Source organism: Phocoena phocoena, chromosome 16 (assembly GCF_963924675.1).
Source record: "Phocoena phocoena chromosome 16, mPhoPho1.1, whole genome shotgun sequence".
Taxonomy (NCBI): domain Eukaryota; kingdom Metazoa; phylum Chordata; class Mammalia; order Artiodactyla; family Phocoenidae; genus Phocoena; species Phocoena phocoena.
In genome coordinates this window covers 61824392-61849095 of record NC_089234.1, presented here as the reverse complement: position 1 = coordinate 61849095, position 24704 = coordinate 61824392, and the positions used below count along the sequence as shown (strand labels likewise).

Below are 24704 nucleotides of genomic sequence, written 5' to 3'. Positions count from 1 at the left end.
AATAGAAGCCAGACATCACCTCACTGCCGCTCCTTCCGTGCAGAGCCGGCCTCCCATTCCAGGGAGGGCTGGTCTAGGGGCTGGTTTTATTTTACTTCCCTGGCATCTTCGGGCTGGCTGGAGGGAGGGTGACCTCTGGGCTGCTCCGTGGGCTGGTGAGTGGGGTGGGGGCTGTGCTTGCCTTCCACCTGCCTTCCAGCCTCACTGCGGTCCAGGCCCAGGGCTGGGCTTTTGGTGAGGACCTGGGGAATTTCCGCATTCCCCGGACCCTGCAGTGGAAAGTTCCCAAATCATCCGCCAGGCCCGGCCTTCTGTTTTCAGCATGTGGGCCTTTTCCTGCCTATAAAGCCTTAGAAACAACAAGAACAACAACAAGAAGAACAGTAGCAGTAATATTTGTAGAGGCTGCCTCATCCCTGGCAGCTCCAGGGAGCTCCGTATCAGCACAAATAACCCTCCTGTTATGAACACCTCCGGCAGTGAATCTCAGCTCAGCATCACTGCCAAAGTTCACCCTAACTCAGCTCTGACTGGAAGAGGCTTTGGGGGCCTCTCGGTCCCCTTCTCACTTTTCCAGACAAGGAAGCTGAGGCTCAGGGAAGGGAAAAGACTCACCCAGGGTCACGCAGTGGGCGACTGTCAGGGCCAGTGGGGTCCAGGTCCCTGACTCCCAGTCCCGTGCTCCCCCCACAATCCCACACAGCTTCTCCTGAGTTAGTAGACGGGAATCGTTCCTCGAGGTCCTAAACCCTGTAACGGCCAGGGCCTCGGTGGCCATGGCAACGACTTCAGAGCGCAAACACTGAAGGGATTGGTCCATCAGTTGCCTCGTGGGGGGCGTCCTGGGAGTCCTTGGGCCTGGGTGCCGAGTGGAGGTGTTTACGAGGCTTCCCTTGCAAGGGTGGACAGCTCAACTTCTGCGTGTCGTTGTCCTCCTGAAGACTGGGAGACCTGTTCAGAGAAAACAAATGCCAACCTCCCAGTGAGCAGGATTTGAAGCTCAAACGAAACCTCCTGGTGCATCTCAGCTCCAAGTCGCCATTGCCGCTGTTTTATCCATTTTCAGAATTTCGCAGGGCAGTGGGTTGCCGTTATGCACACATCACTTGACATGGAACATTAAAACCCTGCACTCTCCTTTTCTTCTTCTTTCCATAACATGGCTGAGGGGGCAGTAGATCAGGCCCTTTTAGAGAAACCTCTGAATGTGGGAGTGTTTGTTAGGACCTGGTAGGTCTGAATGCAAACCCTGTTCCCAACGCTTGCTTGAAGCCCTTTGTCAGTTTTTGCTTTTAAGCCAGCCAAATATTTATACCTTTGATCTGTCCAGAAAACATTCGTCCCCCCAGGCCACCCCGCCCCACAGCAGAAGTTAATTTCCGCCCCTTGAGGTTGGCAGGAGCCCACACTCTGAATTAGCTCCTCCAGCCCAAAGAGGCCTCGTTGAGTGCTTATATTTTCTCACCTCATAATTCACAGTCCCGAGGCTGTCCCCTAAGCCACAGCGTGTTTTGTGGGAGAGGACTCTCATTAAGGGTGGTATGCCCAAGGGGGTTCATTCTGGAGGCTTGGACCTGAGGATGTTGGCCGAAGGTGCCTTGTTCCGAAGTTGGTCCTGTGTTGTGGATCGGTACTTGTCCTCTTGTGGAGAAGCTCGCATCTGGAAGAGGGACAGACAGACATATGTGGGCGGGACAGAGCACCCGCCAGAACCACTGGGGACGTGGAGGAGGGGGCGGTGATGGGGTGACATGTGAGCTGGGCTGGAAGGGCAGGCTGATGTCAGGATGGATCAGAGGGGAGCCCTGGCTGGGACAAGTGACCTGCTGGGGGCCAGCCCTCCACTGCAGGTAGGACCGGCCGCACCCTTTCCTGGAGCCACCCCACTGTCCTCTGGCTTGCTTCTGAGCTGTAGGGTTCAGGCCTAGAGGCGGGGAACCATTCCCCAGCCCGGGGCCTGGCAGCTACACCGCCTCCTGGCGTTTGAGGGCTGCTTCCTGTCTCCTTGTCTTGAAGCCTCCGCTGCTGCCAGGACTTTGCGCCAAGCAGGGAGCCAGGTGGAGCTCCCAGCCCAAGCTTGGTGGGCGGTCCGTGGTGGTGACTGAGGGGGGAAGCCTCAGAGCCACTTGGCTCCTGGGCGTAGGGAATGGAAATTAATGGTGGCTGCCAGCCTGGCAAGGTCTGCCCTTGACTCTGGCTGGGCTCCAGGGTGGGGGCTTGCGGCACAGGGGGACTCTCTCAGCACCTGCATGTGAGGCCCCGCCCTGCCGCTGGGCCAGGACCCCTGCCACTGGGCAGGGAGGGGTGTCGTGAAAAGCAAGCACCCTTCCTGTAAGAACATTTGCCAAGCCTGAAGCAGAGCTGCAGGAAGATCTAAGCAGCTCTATTCCCCGCAGAGCCAGAGGACAGACTCTGTCGCCGCCTGCAGCAGCAGGGGCAACGTAGAGATGTCGCTGTTAACGTCCTCACTCTCTGCACTGTGGGCTCCCAGCTGGGAGGGCTGTGACAACATTGACTGGCCACTGGCCGCCCGTAGATCACAGCCTCCCTCCCCACCTCTCGGACCCACCCAGCTCAGGGCAATTTTGGCGAATTACGCTTCACTCGCAGTGGAGTGGCACCTTAAGGGCAGGCGGTGGCTAGGTTCTAAGATAGCACCTAAGGCACAACTCACGTGTGGTCCAGGTGATCCTTGGTCGTGCTCAGCCCGGGGAGATGCGCACAGTGTAAGAGGGGGGCAGTCACCCGGCCTGTCTGGACTCCCCTTCCCCACCCCCCCTTGGTCCGGGTGTGTACTCAGTGTCCTCTTGTCCCCTGTCTGTCTTTCTTGCCCGCTTCCTGTATTATGACCGACTGATTCTGGTCGGACACCTGATGCTGATACTGCTGTGTTTGTGAAACATGGATGATCACTTAAACATTCCATTTAGTACCATTACACCATTTGGGAGCTTCTAGAATTGAGACCAGGGGTTCCTAGCCCTGGGTGCACGTGAGAATCACCTGGGCAGCTTTGAGACAATGCTGATGCTTGCCGCTCCCCCACCCACCCACCGCCCCACCACTGCCCCACCACTGCCCCATCTCCCTAGATGTGATTCATTTGTCTGGGGGTGTGGCCTGGGCGTCAGTCGGTCTGCAGATTCCCCAGGTGACCCTAATGGACATCTAGGGGTAAGACCCACTGCTGTAGCCTCCTGGAAAAGTCTAATTTGTGTTTGACGGAAAAGTTGGGGGACCAGGAGAGCCAGTCCGAAGAAGGAAAGAAAGGAAAAGGCCACACACCTGCTGTGGGCCAGGGCTCAGCAGGGGGCATGTCCCCTTCATTACATCATTTCATTTCGTTTCAGGCATGGAAACTGAGGCTTGGAGAGTGTCACCCAGCTGGGAAGGGTCCAGGCTGGGACAGAGCCCCAGGTATTTCACTCCCAAGTGTAGCCGCTGCATCGCTTTGCAGGGAGGTTGGATGACAGAAAAGGAGGGTTACACTGGGTTTGTTTCCTTCTTTTAAACTTTGTTTTAAAGTCATTGTTATACAATTTTTTCTTGCTCATTGTAGCAGGCAGACATGCTGTGCAGAATCAGGTTTCCTTTTCAGATAGGGGAATCATAGAAAAGTTAGAAAACACCTAAATGTTTAAAGAGAAGGAAATTGCCTACAAGTTCACACCCAGGTGGTGCATTTCCACCAGCCTTTGGTTTGCCCATGTTCTGTCTCACATTTACAATTCCTGTGAATCAGTCTTTTCTTGGTAAGGACTTTTCCCCTTAAGGATGCAGGGGAGAAGGATCTTTGCTACAAATGGGCTGGGCCCACCAAGGCCCCAGTAGCCTTTCACCCAGCACCTCCCAGGGTGTGAGGCCTGCAGAGGTCATGACCCTGGGAAGTGGGCGGAGCCAGTAAGCATTCATCCAGGGTAACTGCCTCCAGCTGGTGGAGGCTCTCCTCTTCCCGTGCTTCATCTGAGCCTCAGGGCCTTCTGGGATTTCTGCTGCGCCCGTGTGGGGTGTGCGTTGCCCTTTGAGGACAAACCTGGCGGTTCTCGGCTCCATCCTCCGAGGGCTCCTTCCTCCTGCCTGTCCCCAAGGCTGCAGCTCGGCATGAATCAGCTTTCAGACTCTCCTTGGCTTGGGCCCACGCCTTGGCAGCCCAGCCACCAGCAGAGCTCCTGTGGCTTGGGGCTTCCACATCAGGTTTGAATTATGTGGAATCTCAGCGTCCGCAGGCTTTCATCCCAGCCGTGCTGACTCACGCTTCCATGGTAGCGGGCAGCCTGTGCACCTCATGCATGTGTGTCGTCTGAGTGCATGTGTGTTGTCTGTGTGTGTGTGTCATCCCTTTGTGTGTCATCTGGGTGCATGTGTGTCTCTTGTTCCTGTGCATATGTGTCATCTCCGTGCTTATCTCCCTGTGTGTGTGTCATCTAACAGCTTTATTGAGATTCACATACCGTGTAAGTCACCCATTTAGAGTGTACGATTCAGTGGATTTTTATTATATGCCCAGAATTGTGTAATTATCACCATGTTCAATTTTAGAACATTTTCACTATCTCAGAAAGAAGCTCTGTGTCCTTTAGCTATCGCCGCCCCCTCTCTCCACCCTCTCTCGCCACCCCCAGCTGGGATCCATTACTCCAGCCCCCGGCAACCACTAATCTATCTTCTGTCTCTATATATTGCCCTATTCTAGAGTTTCAAATGAATGGAATTGTATAATATGTGGCCTTTAGTGACTGGCTTCTTTCACTTAGCATAATGTTTTCAAGATTCACCTATGTTGTAGTATTTTTCAGCATTTCTTTCTTTTTTATGGCTAAATAACATTCCATTATATGGATACACCACATTTTGTTGATCTGTTCATCTGCCGATGGGCATTTGGGTTGTTTCCACTTCTTGGCTGCTGTCAGTAATGCTGCAGTGAACATTTGTGTAAAGGTTTTTATGTAGACTTATGTTTTCATTTCTCTTGAGTTTATACCAAGTGGAATTGCTGGCTCATATGGAAACTCTGTTTAATATTTTGTGGAACTGCCAGACTGTTTTCCTAAGTAGCTGCATCATTTTACATTCCCACCAGCAATGTATGAGGGTTCCAACTTCTCCACATCCCTGTCAACGCTTGTTAGTGTCTGACTTTTTGATTCTAGCCATCCTTGTGGGTATGAGGGGTATCTCATTGTGGTTTTGATTTGCATTTCCCTAATGACTAATGATGTTGAGCACCTTTTCATGTGCTTATTGGCCATTTGTATATCTTCCCTGGAGAAATGTTTACTCAGGTTCTTTCCCCATTTTTAAATTGGGTTGTCTTCTTCTTAGTGAGCAGTAAGAGTTCTTTACCTATATTAGACGCAAGTCCCTCACTAGGAGAGCAGAGGCTGGTTTCATATCTTTTTGCACCCACCCCCCGCCCCCAAGCCCAGCACGCAGTAGATGCTTCATAAAGACCTACTGAGAGAGGGAACGATGGTCTCAGGCTATGGGGGCGTGTGGGGTAGCACTGGCCACCTCACGTTCGTCGTGCATCAGAGGCAATGGCCCAGGATGATCCCACAGAGGGTCTGGTCCCTGCAGGTTATGTTGGGTGTGTCTTTCAGTTGAATTGACTTAACAGAACCACTGGGGAGGTGGAAGGACTTGAAAAAAACCTAATCCCTGGGCCCACCCCTCCCCTTGGTTTTTGGCTTGAGTAACTGGGGAAAAGATAGTGTCATTTGCTGAGATGGGGGAGGCATGGGGAGGAGGAGTAGGTCTGCTTTAAAGTTTGCGGTGCCCAGCGGAAGCCCAGGGTCTCTATCAGGGAGACTGTTGGACAGTCTTACATGAAATTTCGGGAGGGGTCAGAGCTGAGGATGTAATTTTGGAGTTACCTGCAAATACATAATCCCCACAGGATTAGGAGAAATCCCCAGGGAGCATGACTGTGTGGCTGGAGGAGCTGAGCGAGACCAGGATAAAGAAGTGATTTCTGGCTCTGGCCACATGAGGTCCCAGGTGACTGTGATGAGAGCAGTTTCCAGGAAGTGGTGGTTCTAGAAGCCCCTGTGGTGTGGATAGAGGCGAGGCATGGAGGTGCAGGCGGTGAGTGTGGACAACTCTTTCTGCTGTGGAGGGAAGCAGAGACCCTGGCAGTAGCTGGACAGGGCTGGGAGGGAATTTCACAGATGGGAGATCCTCAAGTACACTTATCAATACATGTCAACGAGACTGAATCAGGAGAGAGGGAGGGCCTGGTGATGCCAGAAAGAGGGATGCTAATTGCAGGAGTTAAGTCTTGAGGCGGTGAGAAGGGGGTGGTCCTGAGCACGGGGCACGGCTATGGGAGCTCATGTGGTGGTGGGAGAGCCCTGCCTGACGGTGTCTGTTTTCTCCTTGAAAACAGGAGAGGGTGGGGGCGGGACCAGTGTTAGATGTCCAAGCCAATGGGAAAACGGGAACACAGGTGTAACAGGGCAGTGCTGCAGAGTCCCCTGCCTGCATTGTGCTCACAGGAGAGCTCTGGACACTGATTCCAAGGGAGACCAGTGGGCACCGTGTGCGTTTTCTCCATCAGTGTGCAGACGTGGAGTGGGTGGCGGCTTGGGTTGAACCAGGGCAGAGGCTTCTCTGGGAGAGCAGGATGGAGGGAAAGGCAGGAGAGAGTTATGGGTGTTTGCACAAGAACTATTATGTGTCTGGATCGAGAAGTCCAAGGTGGTGAGGGGAGAAGTGAGGACTTGGAGGGGGGATTGACAGTGGTGGAGTGGTGGGGCCATGTGTTGGAGGTCTTGATGAAGTTTAATTGTAGCTGGAACCAGCGTGCTAGAGTTAGGTGAGCAGGATGGTGCGGGGAGAGAAGGAGACACCCGCAGTCAAGGTTTCTGAGGTTGTAGCAGGTGATGTGATCTCGGAGGCGGCCTGGCTGGCAGTGGCTGGGGATAGAAGTAGGTGGCGCTGTTGGGGGCGAGCCTAGTGGAAGCCACTTCTGATTCTCATGCCATTCCCAGGGTGTGCATCACCCAGCCTCCACTTGCTGGGTTTACTTTTGTTTCCTCCAGTGGAACAGTTTCCATCTGAATTTGCTGGAAGCCTAGAACCTGAGACAGCACAGCTGGCAGTCAAACCCTCGTAATGGAATTTCCAGAACAAGTTCGGGCCCGAGAATGCACTCTCCTTGGGAGGTGGCAGGATGGTAGGGTTGGGGGTGGCCTGCTCTGCTTCTTTCCCTGCTGGGGAGGCCCCACATAGGCCGGCCTTGGAAGGAGAAGGAAGGGGAGACCTGGCCCACACCTCAGCTGGCTCCACTGCAGCCGCCATCTCGAAATGGGCCCTCCTTCTGGGCATTTGACAAAGGTTGGCCAATCTGAGGGGGCAGCAAGGGGGCTCGGGATTCCCCTTTCCCAGACCCGGGCTGGGTCCTTGCTCGTTGTCTCTGCACCTGACTCAGCACAGATGGACCCCTGTCCTTGTCCAAGTCTGGACTTGTGCACTGTCCAAGGTGTCCTTTGGGATCTCGATCTCTGGCCTCCCTGGAGATCTGTTTGTTGGCTCGTTTTACCTGTGCCTCCCAGTTTACGTGCAAGTACATGCAGTTTTAGAATAAACATGTTTATATATACACATTCCCACATACATACGAATTTCAAAATAGTATGACTTCAGTTATCTGCTGAAATATTTGGGACCTCACCCTGATGATAGACAGCTGCCGGTAACCAACTGAGCTCTTCAGTTATGACCCACGGCGGGACACAGGTGATTTCTAAGGCAGCAAGTCACCTACGCTGTCGTCACCCGTCTCCTTCAGGTGCTCTGGAATTACACTCTGGGTTTGGGGTTTTTTCCTGAGGGGAAGCTGGACTGGAAGACCTTAGCTAGCACGGCCTGAGGGCCTCTGGATGAAGACGCAGAAGAAGCTGTCACCTTTGCAACCAGAACAGTGTCACAGCCGTGTTGGAAAATTCAAACAGGCCCCTCCCTCAGCCACACACCTTCCAGGAAAGAGTCCTCAGGAGCAGCCGTATTAAAGGGTCTAGAGCAGGGCTGAGGGGGCCAGGCTTGCCCTCTGCTGGGTTTCCATTTGGAGAAATTGCCCGAAGGCCTATATAGTATGTGGCTCAATTGGATATAAACAGCTATTTGTTGTCATTTTTATTGCACGAAGGATCTTTCTGGAATATATTTCCTACTTATCTACTGTTTCCAGAAGAATAAGTTATGGGTGAAAACAGATACAGCTGACATTTATTTTCCATTCCACCAGAACTTAGTTTCTCCCCCTTTCTTGATTTCTTATACAGAAATTTGATTTGATTTTAGTGCTTAAAATTAGCCACCACTTGTCGGAAATATAAACATCTCATAAATTGAGAGACGGGAGTAATTTGGTGAGGAGGCAGAGAGCCAGAAGGTTCCCGTTGCCAGGCTGTCTGCCCTGAGCGGTGCCTGGTTTCCTGGCCAGGGCAGCGCTGGAGGGGAGCGCGGGCCAAACCTCTCCTGGTGCAGACGGGGAAACGGAGGGCCGCGGGGAGGAACTGGCCCAGGCCGCCTCCTGATCTGGTGGCCGGGCCTGCCTTGCCATCCCTTCTCCAGGAGGAGGGTCTCGGAGGCCAAGAGGGAGCCCAGAGGTGGCCCAGAACTGCCAAGGCCTGGACATGATGCCCTAAATAGATGAGGGTGATCACTAGGGAGGTTCTGATCTGGATGTCAGTGAGGGGGTGGGGTGGAGGTGGGGCTGGTGGGATCTGCAGTTACAAAGAGGTTTGAAACTTATTTCCTAGCCCTTGCATATGACAGGGCTTGGGTCTTTGCCCTAAACAGTTCACTGGGTGGAAAAATAGGGGTTCCTTTAACTCTTCCCTGGGGAGAGGGCTGAGGGTATGGGGGCTAGTCCAGTCCCAGGAATCCCAGGGCTTCCATGGCTGGTAGAGGAGAGCTGGTGTGTGTGTGGAGGGTGGTCACCAGGCGGCGGGAGGGGTCTGCTCCCCCTAAGGCTGTGTGCTGAAGTTTCTCCTCATCCTCACGTCAGTGGTGGCAGGTGGACTGGCTTCCATCGAATGTTTTCGTCCAGAGGTGGGAAATGAATATCCTGCTTGCTCTGCAAGGCCAGACCAGAGGCCCAGGGACTTGCAGTCGGGACTACGAAAGAATGCTCCAAGTGGGCCCCCAGGGCAGGAGCAGGGCCCGAGCGGCCTGAGGTAACAGAGCTTAGGTCAAACAGCCACACAGAGCTGGGCTGTTGTTCTAGTCCTATCCCTTACTTGCTGGGTGACTCTGGGCAAGTTACTTAACCATTCTGAACCTCTGTTTCCTCATCCATGAGATGAGTCTAATTTTTTTTTTTTTTTTTTGCGGTACGCGGGCCTCTCACTGTTGTGGCCTCTCCCGTTGCGGAGCACAGGCTCCGGACACGCAGGCCCAGCGGCCACGGCTCACGGGCCCAGCCGCCCCGCAGCACGTGGGATCTTCCCAGACCGTGGCACGAACCCGTGTCCCCTGCATCGGCAGGCGGACTCTCAACCACTGCGCCACCAGGGAAGCCCGAGATGAGTCTAATATTAGTGCCTATCTCATAGGGTTGTCGTAAAGATGAATTAAGATGTGTAAATATAAGTGGCAGGTACTGTTATTAATAGCAGTGGCAATAAGACTGTTCATAAAGGGCAGAATGTAGAGAAGTGTGTTTCAACTCAGTAAGCCATTACGAGTGTCCCCACCCAGAATAGGTTATATCTTGAGAGGGGGAGCTCCCTGTCACTGGAGGCATCCCAGCAAATGTCAGAGGTGCCCTGACTGGGGATGTTGTCAGGGTATTGAAGCCTCAGACTGGGGCAGGCATGGCCATCTTGAAAGGGAGGGGTGGGCTGGAAGGTAGTACCTTGCAGCCCAGCCCTATGCTGTGCGTATCATTCTGGAACCTGCATCCCTCATATGAGGCACTGAGGTCTGGCGGCCACAGGGACCCAGTGGGTGATGTGGCAGGGAATGCCAGATTCTGAAGAATCCTTCTGTGTAGTGGGTTAACCAAGTCCCAGAACGGGGTAGGCTGTGATCAAGTGACCCAGTGTCAGGGGTAGGGGGCGGGGGGCGGTAGCTGGATGGAGTCTCCTGCCCCCTGGTCTGGAGAATTCTTCTCTGCCGGGCTGTTTGCAGAGCTGTGATGGGTAGAGAGAAACAGAGCAACTACAGCCCTCAGTGAGCCTGGGTTTGTGTGAGTTTGGCCTGGATGAAGCACAGGTTGTCTGACTTGTGCTGTGAGGGTCTCTTGCTTTGCTTGGTCCGGGGGGGTTTTGGTGGGGTGGCAACAGTGCCCTTGGGTATCAGACGGGGGTACAGAAGTTGGGATGGGATGGATGGGCGTGGGGCTTGGCAGAGAGTCTCTCTTGGCAGCCGAGCTGCAGTAGCTTTGGCTGGAATGCCCTGGGCCCTCCCATCCTGCAGCCCTGTGTACCCTGGAAGACGGCTTCCTTCGGCGGGCTCTGCGGGTCCGCAGTGGCAGAAGCCCTTCGACTTGGGCCTCTCACTTTTGCAGGTAAGAGGCCCATCACTTATGCAGGTTTGGCTCAGTCTCTGCCCACGAGCCTGAATGCCTCCCCAGTCCCACACTGCCGTTCCTGCTTCCACACCTGTGCCTGTGTCCCCTACCTGCTGTGCCCTTTCCAGCTCACGTAGGTTTCTTTTGCTACCCTGTCATTTTCTCCCTTCTTCCGATGTACTGATTACCCTGCCGCTGGCCGTGGAGGTCGAGCGGAGACTGCCAGTCCCAGAGTGACCACGTGACTCAGGCCGGACCAACCACAGTCTCCCTTGGGCTGTTCCAGATGAGACTATGCAAGGAAAGCCTGCTTGTCTGTGGTGTCAGAGCAGAGCTGTGCCTCTAAGAACATAGCCTTGTCCGGGAGAATGAAGCTGATGCAGAGCGGCCCATGAGGAGGGTGGAGAGGGAGCCGTGGGCACTGGGCCCCTCGCTTCCAGTGCCTGCACCTGCCATGGTTTGTCCAGGGGCCAACACGCTCCCCTTTGGTCCAAGGGGGTTCAAGTTGAATTTTTGCCCCTTACAACCGAGAGCCTGATGGATACCTGTCCCTCAGGTATATCCGCCAGTGCGCAAAGCCCAACAATTTGGATACCCTCTGCTCCTCTGTGGGCCCCTCCATCCAGACAATGAGCAACTCACAGCCGAAGGCTGGGCCTTATTTATCTGTTTCTCCCTGCCCTGGGCACATGGCAGGTGCAAAAGTAAAAAAAAGGGAAAGCGCTTTAAATGAAAGGACGTGTGCTTAATATAGAGTTTGACGTTGTCATTTTAGTAAGCAGACCAGAACTTTTGCAGACAATTGAGTGTCGCCTGTTCAAATGGTTACCTTGGGAAGCCCCAAACGTATTTGGGTAAGGCTGGCTATTTTCCCTAGAACGTTTTTTGGCCTCCGGATTGGAGCAGAAGGCCATCCTGGATTTGATCCAACAGGGTGTTTGCAGTTTGATGGAGAGACACAGCAGGAAGGGACAGGAAGAAGATGGGCTGCTGCTGGGAGTTCGCTGTTGTGTGCTCAGGAAGCCTTGAAGGGGGTTCCCTAAGAAGCCAGCTCAGAACAGGCTGAGGTGGGACAGTTGGTGGAATTTTGTTGCGCACAGAAGTGGCTGCTTTACAAAGAGGCAGCTCCTATGCGAGGGGAAGGTGTATAAAAATGCCTCCTTCATTCCGCGCTTTGTGTTCACAGCTGCGTCCCCAGTGTCTGGCGCAGGGCTGGTATGTCGTAGGCACTCCATAGGTATTTGTCGAATGAGTGAAGGAATTCAACAAGTATATATTTTTAAAGGGTTGCCTCCTATTTTCCAGGCACCATGATGGATGTCTCTTACTGCTTTATAGAGCTGATGTGTGGGTGGTAGGTAGGGGACCTGTACCATGTCTGTTCACACACATCCAGTTATATGTTTCATTGGCCCCTGTGAATATTGCCTTCATTGGGACCTAGTAACATGTTGGCTGGGCTTGGCCAAGGTTATATTTTTATGTTTTCATTTCCAAGGCCAACACTTGATTTTTGTTTTTTTTAAGGGCCCGTTTTGATGCAGGCGAAAAATTAGAGTAAAAACAGAGTGCACACTCCTGGGGCACTGTCCTGGCTCGTTATATCGTCAGCAGACACGAGCTGCCCTCCCTGGTGTGTATGCGCACATCCTTTAAATCTGAAATAACAGCGCTTTGTACTGGAGTTGGGGTCCAGTGCCCACCTTAGGGAGGGATAATTAACCTTTACTGATAGGACTTTCCCTTCTTGTCTGTCTGTAGATACAGGCAAATCTGCAGGATAGTGATAGCACTTTGCGGTGCTTTGGTGTGTGTACCTAGTCCCTGTGACAGTGACCTGCCATTTTAAGCACTGGAACCCTTTGTTTAAATGAAACGTTACGTGGAACCCCGTGAGTGTACAACACAGTGGAAGTGGATCTGCTCTGCTTGCAATGGGCGTGGGAGCCCGTGCTTGGCCCCCTGACACCCCCTCCCATGTCCCTGCTGGCATCCCAGGGCCCCCCAAGCCCCTAGAGGAAGAGTCTGTACTCGTTTAGTCACACTCGTTTGTAGTCGCACACACTCACCCGTTCTGCCGTGTGTTCACATCTCTTCTCTCTCCCCCTCTTTCCTTCTGCTCGCTGTGCCCCTGGTTCAGGCGGGCCTCATCCGCACAGACAGCACTGACTACTTCATTGAGCCCCTGGAGCGGGGGCAGCAGGAGACGGAGGCCAGCGGGAGGATGCACGTGGTGTACCGCCGGGAAGTCGTCCAGCAGGCGTGGACAGAGCCTCTCGGGGACCTTCACAATGAAGGTAGGCTGTGGGCGGGGCCCCCAGCTCTACCTCCGTCCACACCTCGGGGGTGTTTTTAGGTAACTTCTGGCCTGAACTTCTCAACTCCTGGCCTCAGTCTTCTCAGCTGTGTAATGGGACTGGGCCATGTAGACCTCTTGCACCAGCAGAGAAATGCCACTGGGCTTTAGGGGCTACCATAACAGGCTGGAGTTGGCGGCCAGAAAGGTACTTGAGTCCCCTGAACTGTAGTCCTTGGGACTCCAGTGTCTCTGAGGGGCTCAGAGCTGCTTTGCAAGGCTGTTTCTCTGCCAAGGCAGAAGGTGGAATGGCTGCAGTTAGCTCTTCCCCCCGCGCTGAAAATCATCTCAGCCCCTGGGAACCACAGGAAGGAGGTTCTTAGGGCACTTGTAGGGAGACTGCCTGGGGTCAGACCACCAGGGTCAGCTCTGTGTCCAACAGACCATTTAAAAATCCTACTTCCACCACTGTCTACTGTGTGACCCCAACAAGTTACTTAACATCTCTGAGCCTCTTTTTCTAATCTGTAAAGTGGGGGCGATCATTGTTACCTCTAAGGCTGTGTGTATTATAGTGTGTATAGAAATCCCCGCATGGAGCTTAGCGCATAGTAGGTGTTTGATGAATGGTTGCTCTTATCACGGTCTTGTTATTAAGGTAACTGCCGCCATGTTAGGGTGAGAGCCCTGCGAGGGGCGTCTCTGCACCCCAGTGACCAGCACCAGAGCCTGCACCCCGGCCTGCACGCCTACTCAGGACACTTGGTTAAGTGAATGAAGGAGTGGATGCGACCTGTGCTGGTCCTGGGCCCGTGCCGACTTCATAGTCGGACTGAGCCTTGTCTCGAAGTCCCTTTGGCCACTAAGACATGAGACCCTGGGTGGAATCTGGCCATGAGTGACCACACCCTCCTGCCTGGGCCCTGGCAGGGTTGGGCCCAGTGTGAAGGAATGCCTGGAAACCAGTTGTCCCCACATATAATCCTCCTCTGAAGCCTCAGCTGCTCTCCCCCTGTCGCTCACAGTGATGCTGCACTTATGTCGCGATGGTGGAGACCTGGCGGCGGTGGGGTGGGGGAGCTGAGGGACTGGGCGGAGCCTCTGGGGGGGCTGGGGAGGGTTTCAGGAGCAGGTGGTGACCATTCCCACCACCATGGCTGGGAGGAATGACAAGTCTCCCTCGGGCTCCAATTTTATCTGAGGCCAGTTCTGAATCAAAAGACCATAAATCCTCCCTTATGGGGAGAGACCTTGGGGAATTCCTACTCCAGGGCTGTGAGCCTGGAACCGACCACACAGTCCACCACCTCGGTCATTGGCTGGGAGGCCGAGACCGCTGAGCTCAGGGTGGGGGTCAGGCTGAACCTCCTGTGGGCCTGTGGGTGGTGTCATGCCCTTGACCCATGTGGGTCCTTCCTTAGAAAGACAAGGGTGATAGGGGACTTTCTTGAAAACTTGTGACTCACTCACTGTTAATTTAAGGCCAGCATTGCATCTGAGCCCAGATTGTGAAGTGTTTCTGGATGCGGCTGTCTCCATTTAACATCTCGGTTAAGATGAGAGGTTTGACCTTGGAGGCTGTGCCCTGGACGTTCCTATGCTCCTAATGCTGTCCTTTCCTCAGTCCTGCTCTGTAGCCGACTTCCCACCGTCCAGGTCCCTGGGACCTGGATGCCAACAGGACATACGTGCCTGTTGCCAGAGTTCTGGCTCCTCGGCTGGGGGCCGGGGCTGCCAGACGCCAGGGCAGCTCGTCCCCTGGCCAGGCTGGGGCTTAAGGCTGCTGCTGCTTTTTTTAATCGAGAGAAAATCCATTTTAACATATACAATTCAGTTTGGCTTTTGTTGTTGTTGTTGTTTTTTGTTTTTGTTTTTTTTTAACATCTTTGTTGGGGTATAATTGCTTTACAATGGTGTGTTAGTTTCTGCTTTATAACAAAGTGAATCAGTTATACATATACATATGTTCCCATATGTCTTCCCTCTTGCGTCTCCCTCCCTCCCACCCTCCCTATCCCACCCCTCCAGGCTGTCACAAAGCACTGAGCTGATCTCCCTGTGCCATGCGGCTGCTTCCCACTAGCTGTCTACCTTACTACGTTTGTTAGTGTGTATATGTCCATGACTCTCTCTCGCCCTGTCACAGCTCACCCTTCCCCCTCCCCATATCCTCAAGTCCATTCTCCAGTAGGTCTGCGTCTTTATTCCTGTCTTACCCCTAGGTTCTTCATGACATTTTTTTTTCTTAAATTCCATATATATGTGTTAGCATACGGTATTTGTCTTTTTCTTTCTGACTTACTTCACTCTGTATGACAGACTCTAGGTCTATCCACCTCATTACAAATAGCTCAATTTCATTTCTTTTTATGGCTGAGTAATATTCCATTGTATATATGTGCCACATCTTCTTTATCCGTTCATCCGATGATGGGCACTTAGGTTGTTTCCATCTCCGGGCTATTGTAAATAGAGCTGCAATGAACATTTTGGTACATGACTCTTTTTGAATTATGGTTTTCTCAGGGTATATGCCCAGTAGTGGGATTGCTGGGTCATATGGTAGTTCTATTTGTAGTTTTTTAAGGAACTTCCATACTGTTCTCCATAGTGGCTGTATCAATTTACATTCCCACCAAGAGTGCAAGAGTGTTCGCTTTTCTCCACACCCTCTCCAGCATTTATTGTTTCTAGATTTTTTGATGATAGCCATTCTGACCGGTGTGAGATGATATCTCATTGTAGTTTGGATTTGCATTTCTCTAATGATTAATGATGTTGAGCGTTCTTTCATGTGTTTGTTGGCAGTCTGTATATATCTCTTCACAATTTTGTGGGACCATCACCATTATCTAATTCTAGAACACTTCCATCACTCCCATAAAAAACCTGATACCCATGAATTAGCTGTCACTCCCGTTTTCCTCTCCTCAACCCCCTGGCAACCACCAATCGATCTTCTCTCTCTAGAGATTTGTCTCTTCTGGACATCCCCTATATGTGGAATCATACAGTCTGTGGCCTTTGTGACTGGCCTTCTTTCACTTAGCATGTAGGGTTCATCCGTGCTGGAGCACGTATCAGTACTTTACTCCTTTTTATGGCAGGGTAATAGTCCATCCCGTGGAGAGACCACATTTTGTTTATCTGTTCTTCTGTTGGTGGACATTTGGGTTGTTTCCATTTTTTGGCTATTACGATAATGCTGCTATGAACATTCTTATACAAGGTTTTGTGTGAACATATGTTTTCAATTCTTTTGCATATACACCTAAGAGTGGATCGCTAGGTCCTATGACCACACTGTGTTTAACTTTTGGGGGAACTGCCAAACTGGTTTTCAAAGCAGCTGCACCATTTTCCATTCTCATGGGGCTTCTTGGGTGGGCTCAGTGAAGGTTCCCAGTGACCTGCTGGCCTCACCTCTCCTCGCTTTGAGGATTCCCTATATATGACCCAGAAAAGAGGGTGTGACTGGAACATCTCCAAGGTCTATAGCTGATGTCAGCAGGCCCTCCCCAATGCCCGTTACTGTTTTTGTTGAGAGAGAAACCTGGGTGCCGGTTAGGGTGTGATAATGGGGAGTGGCAGGTCTGGGTTTACATTCTGGCCTTTTGCCATGAACTTGCTATATGACCTGAGATGAGTCAGGCAACCTCTCTGAGCTTCCCTTTGACAGGCCTGGCAGGGAGAGCTGTGAGGGGTCAAGTTCCCCGTTTCACTTGCACTGCTGCTGGAAGTGGCTGTTATGATTGTACTCACTCCGTGGATAGAGCCCTTGCCCCTCCTTCTCCCCTCCTGGGCATTGGCCTCAGGGGCAGGGAGGGTGGACACCAGCCTGAGCCCTGCTCACCAGGCTGTGCATTGCATTGTTCAGAGGGCCGGCTGCCCATTTCTGGTTTCTCCACTAGGCCAGTGTCCATACATTTTACCAACTCTTTTTTTTTTTCATTAAATTTATTTATTTATTTATTTATGGCTGCGTTGGATCTTCATTGCTGCATGCGAGCTTTCTCTAGTTGCAGCGAGCAGGGGCTACTCTTCGTTGCGGTGTGCGGGCTTCTCATTGCGGTGGCTTCTCTTGTTGCGGAGCACGGGCTCTAGGCATGTGGGCTTCAGTAGTTGTGACACGCGGGCTTAGTTTCTCTGTGGCATGTGGGATCTTCCCGGGCCAGAGCTCGAACCCATGCCCCCTGCATTGGCAGGCGGATTCTTAACCACTGCGCCACCAGGGAAGCCCGGCATGCGGGCTCTTAGTTGTGGCATGCATGTAGGATCTAGTTCCCCAACCAGGGACTGAACCCGGGCCCCCTGTACTGGGAGCGCAGAGTCTTACCCACTGGACCACCAGGGAAGTCCCCATTTTCCCAACTCTTAAATCTAGTGCTTTCCTTCCTTTGCACGATAGCACTACTCACCAGAGGGAAAACAGAAACAGTGACATGGAGCCCTGTGGTTCCCTGTTGCCCTGTGATCCGATTTCAGTCCCTGAAGTACCCATGTGCATGGAGGCTTAGAGGCAGAACTCGGGTGTCCGTTGATTCATTCCTGAGGGTCACCCACACTGTGGGAGGGGTCTCCTTATACTCACAATAGATGCTGCAGGCGCAGCTCCCCCTGCTCGGGGCCCTGTGTTCCCCGCACTACAGCAGGTTGTCTCCTGCTCTCCGCCAGCCAGTTCCGATACGCCCTTCTCCAGAAGCCTTCCCCAGCTCCCCAGTCCCGGTGTGGGTCTCGGTGTGGAAGCCTGCCCTAGTCAGTCCTACTATAGCCCTTGACGTTACTCTATTGATACCATCTGGTGTCTTATCTGTCAGGGGGACTCAAGGACAGGACCCTACCTTCATCACCCACCCACCCTCAACCCTTCTAGGAAGTGTGGGGACCCTCCTGCAGCCACACCTCTGGATACATGCTGGGATTGTAGTGGTGGCATCTTTACAGCCTCAGCCCCTGGCCCAGTCTTGGGGGTGTGGGGGTTCTCAAATAACAGTGGATAAATGAATAGTCTTAGAAATCAGTGCACAAGTATCAGAGCTTCAGGGTAGGATGGCAGGAAAGTCATTAAGTTCAGTTGAAGTTTTCTTGAGGGACCCCAGCTTCCTGTCCTGCTTTCATAGCTTTCCCTATGGTGTCCTCATGCACCCTCACTCCACTGCCCCAACAGATGTTGCTCCATTCCTTATTCAGGCTATGGTGTAAATGACTGATAACTGCCTGAGGTGTTACCTTTCTAGGTAGCAGTATGTTTCAAAGCAAGGCCTTTAGATTCGGACAGACATGGACACACTACTTTGAACCTTAGTTTGTTTGCCTGTATAATGGAGTCGATAACCTGACAGAGTTGTTGTAAGGGCTGGATTGGATTGGATTAGATTAAGGGTCAGAAACTAAGGTCCATGGGCCAAATGTGGCCTACCACTTGTTTTTGTAAATAAAGTTTTATTGGGACCTAGATAGACTCATTTGTTTACATATTGTCTGTAGCTGCTTTTATGCTCCAACTGTCGAATTGAAGAGCTGAGACAGAGACCGGAAGGCCCACAAAACCTAAAATATTTACTATCTGATCCTTTACAGAAAAAGTTCAACAACTCCTAGATAACATCATACAAGTTAATAAATGCTGGTTAAAGAAGTAAATATTTTGCTTTCATCCAAAAGGCCAAAGCTGTGATGGTGAAATTTGGAGTTGCTGGCGGTGATTGGGAGGGATTTGAGGGGCACAGGGCATGCTCTAGGGGTCCCTAAAATGCCCTGCATAGGCCACGGTAACATCACAATTTTTTTCCTTTATTAAGATGTTTACACCCAGTGCCACCTTTGATTTTTACAGCAAGCTTTTGGGGCAAGAGATCAAGGATTATCCCTCCCCATGTCACAGCGGGGGAGGGAAGCCTGGAGCAGCAGTGGGGCTTGGGCTAGGATGTACAGGGAGATGGGACCGAGTAGGAACTGGAACCCGGGCCAGTTCTCGCCTCTCTGCTCTTCATTGCCTCAGAGACTCGCCGTGTCCTCTTGCCAGGGAAAGGGCTCATGCCCACCAGTTACCTGGTATGGCACAAACCCTCATGCTGCCTTGGCTTTCAGAGGCAGGGAAAGGGGCACGCTTGACGGGGGCGGCGTCACGGTGACAGTCCCTTATGTGGGTTTGACCTCGGTTTCTTCCTGTCTCGGTTCCAGCTTTTGGCCTGGGTGACCTTCCCAACCTGCTGGGCCTGGTGGGGGACCGGCTGGGAGAAGCAGAGAGGAAGCGGCGACATGCCAAGCCGGGCAGTTACAGCATGGAGGTGCTGCTGGCGGTGGACGACTCGGTGGTGCGCTTCCACGGGAAGGAGCACGTGCAGAACTACGTCCTCACCCTCATGAACATCGTGAGTGTCCCCGAGTCCCGGGGCTGGGGGCAGGGGCTGGGGTGGGGGCCACCGGCGCTGGTCTGATGGACCGTTTCTCCTGGGCCTGGTGTTTTCTGGGTAGACTCGGGGAAGTCACTGCCTGCTCCTTAGTCCAGCTGGACAGCGATTTCCGTGGTGAGATGGACCTGAGCAGGCATGACGTCCATCCCAGGCCTCAGCGGGGTCTCAGCTGTGCATGCCCGAGCTGAGGTGCTACAGGCAAAACAGAGCCCATGGCCAGTGGCTTCTGGGCTTGGACACATTCAGAGCCTGGGTCAGGCATGGCCGGGGGCCTCACTTGCCTTAGAGTTGAAGGGACTTCCCTGAGGTTCATCATCTGAAGAAAATGCCCAATCCCAGGCTGGGGAGACTGGCTAGTGAGCTGTCTGTCTGCTAGGGGTATCCCAGGCCGCCAGGGTGGGCCTTGGGTGTTCACAGAGATCAGACGGGCAGGGAAAATGAGGGTCATGGGCAGATTTTGAGACTGTGAAGCAGAGAGGCCATGCACTGTCCAAAGTAGGTGGTCACTGCTCAGCTGCCACTGGCGGCTCTCATGCTGAGATGCAGGGCTCTTGTCACAGAAAGGCCAGTTTTTAAAAGAAAAGTTAGAAATGCAGACAGTTTTGTGGTTTTTTTTAAACCTTTTATATAGAAAATTTAAATTGAGGTATCTAAGTGAAACACCCAATTTTTTAAAATGCTAAAATAAAGAAACCCACTGTGAATGCTGAATAAAACCTATTTACACACCACATTTGGCCTGTGGGCTACAGTTGGGTACCTCTGACCTAAAGGCGTAGAGACAAGGGAGACCAGGGGAAAGGAGGGTGAAAGCGTCAGGGGTGGGCTTGCGCTGTTTCTCTTCCGGCAAGAGGCCTTTGTCAGAGGCGCCTGCGGCTGTGGCTCTGGGAGGATGGGGACCGGTCTAGGCGCAAGTGGGACCTATGGTGGAAACTGCTCAGGCCTCGGCCGGATGCTGGGGAGACGGGACAGGACCTTAGGCCCTCCTTTATGAAGCCAGGTGGAGGGGTGACGTGGGGGTCAGGCCCCAGCTCAGAATACTAGGGTGCTGTGGAGTTCAGGCAGGAGGAGGCAAGCAACCCATCAACAGGAGACAACAGGGCGGGGCCTTCAGCTTGGAGTCTGCAGGAGACCCAGCTCGACGGCTCATCATAGACATTCATCCGGAACATAAGAGCTGAGAAGGAAGATATATATACATGGTGGGACCTCTTTCTTTTTTATTTTATTTAAAAAATTTTTTATTCGAGTATAGGTGATTTACAGTGTTGTGTTAGTTCCAGGTGTACAGCAAAGTGAATCAGTTATACGTGTACAAATATCCAGTCTTTTTTAGATTCTTTTCCCACATAGGCCACCACAGAGTATTGAGTAGAGTTCCCTGTGCTAGTTATCTATGTTATATATAGTAGTGTGTATATGTCAATCCCATTCTCCCAATTTATCCCTCCCTCCCCCTTCCCCCCTGGTAACCATAAGTTTGTTTTCTACACCTGTGACTCAATTTCTGTTTTGCGGATAAGTTCATTTGTACCAGGTGGGGCCTCTTTAGAAAGCCAAAGTTTCCAGCCCCTACATGGGCCTCCACTGGCCTTAAGGTTAGGGTCTTCTGACCTGAGGCCTGTAAGAAAGTTGGCTGGCTGCATTCTCGTGCAGACCAAAAGGTGACTGCAGGCGGGCCGGGGCTGCGATAGGATCAACTTACACTCAGTCTAACATGCAAGGTTCTTGGAGGCTGTGACGGACGGACGTGCAGCCAATCACAATGATCACAGTACTGCGTGGGGAGGAACATTAGTAGATTGGCCAAGAGCGTGGGCTTTGAAATCAACCAGTCTGGCTCTGCCCCTTCCTGTCTTTTGACCTTGGGGGCAAGTCAAAACCCCAAAACACCAACCCTCTCGAGTGTCCCTTTTTTGGGTGCTTCAGGTCTTATTTGTGGCATGTGGGTTCTTTCATTGTGGCGCGCGGACTTCTGTCTAGTTGTGGCGCGTGGGCTCTAGAGCGCATGGGCTCTGTAGTTGCGGCACGCGGGCTCTCTAGTTGATGTGTGTGGGCTTAGTTGCCCCGCGGCATGTGGGATCTTAGTTCCCCGACCAGGGGTCGAACCTGCGTCCCCTGCATTGGAAGGTGGATTCTTTACCACTGGACCGCCAGGGAAGTTCCTCCCCACTTTTAAAACAGCATTACCTGGGGACTTCCCTGGCGGTCCAGTGGTTGGGACTTCACTTTCCAGTGCAGGTGGTGTGGGTTCGATCCCGGGTCGGGGAGCTAAGATCCCACATGACTCGTGGCCAAAAAACCAAAACGTAAAACAGAAGCAATATTGTAACAAACTCAATAAAGACTTTAAAAATGGTCCACGTTAAAAACAAAAGCAAAAAAACCAAAAAAAACCCCAAATAAAACAAAAACCCCCCAGCGCTACCAGTACTTACTACGCGAGGGTTTGGGGACATTAAATGAGGTGCATAGCACATAGCATGGTACCTCGCATGGCATAAGCTCCCAGTAAGTAGCTGGTGATAATAATATGGCTTCCATGAGGGAAGTGGTAACACATTTCTGGGAACTAAACAGTTGATGAGCAGAAGTGTCAACTCCATGGTCATGCCAATCCCCCGGCAACATTTGTAGGAAAATAAAACAGCGTGATGCTGCCTGTGCTGTCTGGGGTCCATAATCCAGCCACATGGGAGGCAAGGTGGCTCTTAGGAGGGCACGCAACCAGACCCTGGTAAGCTGTGTGACCTTAGGCAAGGGACCTGTATTCTTCGGAATGTGTAGCTTGTAAGTGATGGAAAACGAATTCAAACTAGGTTAAGAAAAACAGGGCTAAAAGAAATGGGCCAGGTTGTGGAAGGGACAGGATGGAGCTGGTTGTAAGTGTAATCGGTAGTAGAGGCTTACATGGACTCTGTTTTTAGGTTCCCTTCTCTCTGTGTGACATCCTGATTCTCTTTGACCAACATCTCTACAAGACAGATTCTGGCTATTAGCGTCATGAAGCTCTTCTTTTTTTTTTTTTTTTAAATTTATCTATTTATTTATTTATTTATTTTTGGCTGTGTTGGGTCTTCATTTCTGCGCGAGGGCTTTCTCTAGTTGCGGAGAGCGGGGGCCACTCTTCATCGCGGTGCGCGGGCCTCTCACTGTCGCGGCCTTCTCTTGTTGCAGAGCACAGGCTCCAGTCGCGCAGGCTCAGTAGCTGTGGCGCATGGGCTTAGTTGCTCTGCGGCATGTGGGATCTTCCCAGACCAGGGCTCGAACACGTGTCCCCTGCATTGGCAGGCAGACTCTCAACCACTGCGCCACCAGGGAAGGCCTTTTTTTTTTTTTTTTTAAGTTTTTTTATTAAAGTATAGTTGATTTACAATGTTGTGTTAATTTCTGCTGTACAGCAAAGTGATTCAGTTATACATATATGTACATTCCTTTTTTAAATATTCTTTTCCATTGTGATTTATCATAGGATATTGAATATAGTTCTCTGTGCTAGACAGTAGGACCTTGTTGTTTATCCATTCTCTATATAAAAGCTTACATCTACTCACCCCAACCTCCCACTCTATCCCTCCCCCAGCCCCCTCCCCCTTGGCAACCACCAGTCTGTTCTCTATGTCCGTGATTCTGTTTCTGATTGATAGATAGGTTCATTTGTGCCAAATTTTACATTCCACATAGAAGTGATATCATATGGTATTCGTCTTTCTCTTTCTGACTTACTTCACTTAGTATGATCATCTCTAGTTGTATCCATGTTGCTGCAAATGGCATTATTTCATTCTTTTTTATGGCTGAGTAGTATTCCATTGTATATATGTACCACATCTTGTTTATCCATTCATTGATCCATGGACATTTAGGTTGTTTCCACGTCTTGGCTGTTGTGAATAGTGCTAGTATAAACATAGGGGTACCTGTATCTTTTTGAATTAGAGTTTTGTCTGGATATATGCTCAGGAGAGGGGTTGCCAGATCATATGGTAGCACTATTTTTAGTTTTCTGAGGAACCTCCATACAGTTTTCCACAGTGGCTGCACCAACTTACATTCCCACAAACAGTGTAGGAGGGTTCCCTTTTCTCCACACCCTCTCCAGCATTTATTGTTTTGTAGACTTTTAAAAAAATTTTATTTATTTTATTTTATTTATTTTTGGCTGCGTTGGGTCTTCATTGCTGCACTCAGGCTTTCTCTAGTTGCGGCGAGCGGGGGCTACTCTTCGTTGCGGTGCGCGGCCTTCTCATTTCAGTGGCTCCTCCTGTTGCGGAGCATGGGCTCTAGGTGCACGGGCTTCAGTAGTTGTGGCTCACGGGCTTTAGAGTGCAGGCTCGGTAGTTGTGGCGCACAGGCCTAGCTGCTCTGCAGCATATGGGATCTTCCCCGGGCCAGAGATTGAACCCATGTCCCCTGCATTGGCTGGTAGATTCCTAACCACTGCGCCACCAGGAAAGCCCTGTAGACTTTTTAATCATGGCCATTCTGACCAGTGTAAGGTGGTGCCTCATGGTAGTTTTGATTTACATTTCTCTAATAATTAGTGATGTTGAGCGTCTTTTCAGTGAAGCTGACTCTTATTGCCATAGCTCCCTGGCCAGAGACAAAAGAAGTTTCCCCTCAAGTTCCCAGGCAAAAGTTCCTGGGGCTGGACTCTGATTGGTCTAAGTTTGGATCACATGACCACACTTCGGCCCAATCACTATATGCTGGAGAAGGAGATAGAGTTTTTCAGAGGAGGAGAGGGACTGGACATAGGCATGGCCACTGGAGAAATTGTTCTGAGCTCACCAGACACCCCAATCTGTGTCTGTTATACTATTTAATCCCTGAGAGCCTCCGTTTTTCAAAATAGCGTCTGCTCTTGGGTTGAATATGTGTAAAGTATTTAGCACACACCTGGCACATAGAGAGTACTCAAGCAACGTGTTCTGCGTTCTTATAGCTGTATTGTCTTTGTGTGTGTATATGTGGTTCTTTGTCAAAGTCTCTGAAGGTGGGGTCCTTGAGGGTGAGAACTTTGACTTAGGCTGTTTTGAAACCCAGCAGCACACAGCATAGGTGTCTAGTACAACACCTGATAGGTGATCGGTAAATGTGGAAGTGAGTGGTGTCTATGGGAGAAGCAGGGAGCCAGCATGGGAAAAGGAGAAAACAGCAGATTTCTGTCTACAATGCCAGCATTAAGAAAAGGGCAGGGGTAGAAATCAGCTCCAACTACAGGAGCCCCAGGGAGGGGAGGGGGGCCAGAAAGTCTGCCCCTTGCCACCTCTTTGTTTGGTTACTAATTCTTTTATCCCTGAAGTAGCATGTGGTTTGCCACTCAAAAAGCAAAAGCTACCATGTGCAGCCATTTGAGAAAGAGAGGTGGGGGGATGGTGACTCTGCCTCTGCCTATGGACACACCCACCTCACTGGCACACTTGACCACCCACCCAGACTCTATAAATTGCTAGCCCAACCTAAGACCACA

General features: G+C 51.6%; 1 protein-coding gene across 2 annotated transcripts in view; it reads left to right on the top strand.

Annotated features, from left to right (window-relative positions):
- The window catches only part of ADAMTS14 (ADAM metallopeptidase with thrombospondin type 1 motif 14), a 91853-nt gene that overhangs the window by 11938 nt on the left and 55211 nt on the right, over positions 1–24704 (top strand). For both annotated transcript variants that reach the window (XM_065893865.1, XM_065893864.1), the window contains exons 3-4: positions 12660–12816; positions 18999–19189. In XM_065893865.1, the coding sequence (XP_065749937.1) occupies positions 12660–12816; positions 18999–19189 (348 nt within the window). The remainder of the gene's footprint in view (positions 1–12659; positions 12817–18998; positions 19190–24704) is intronic.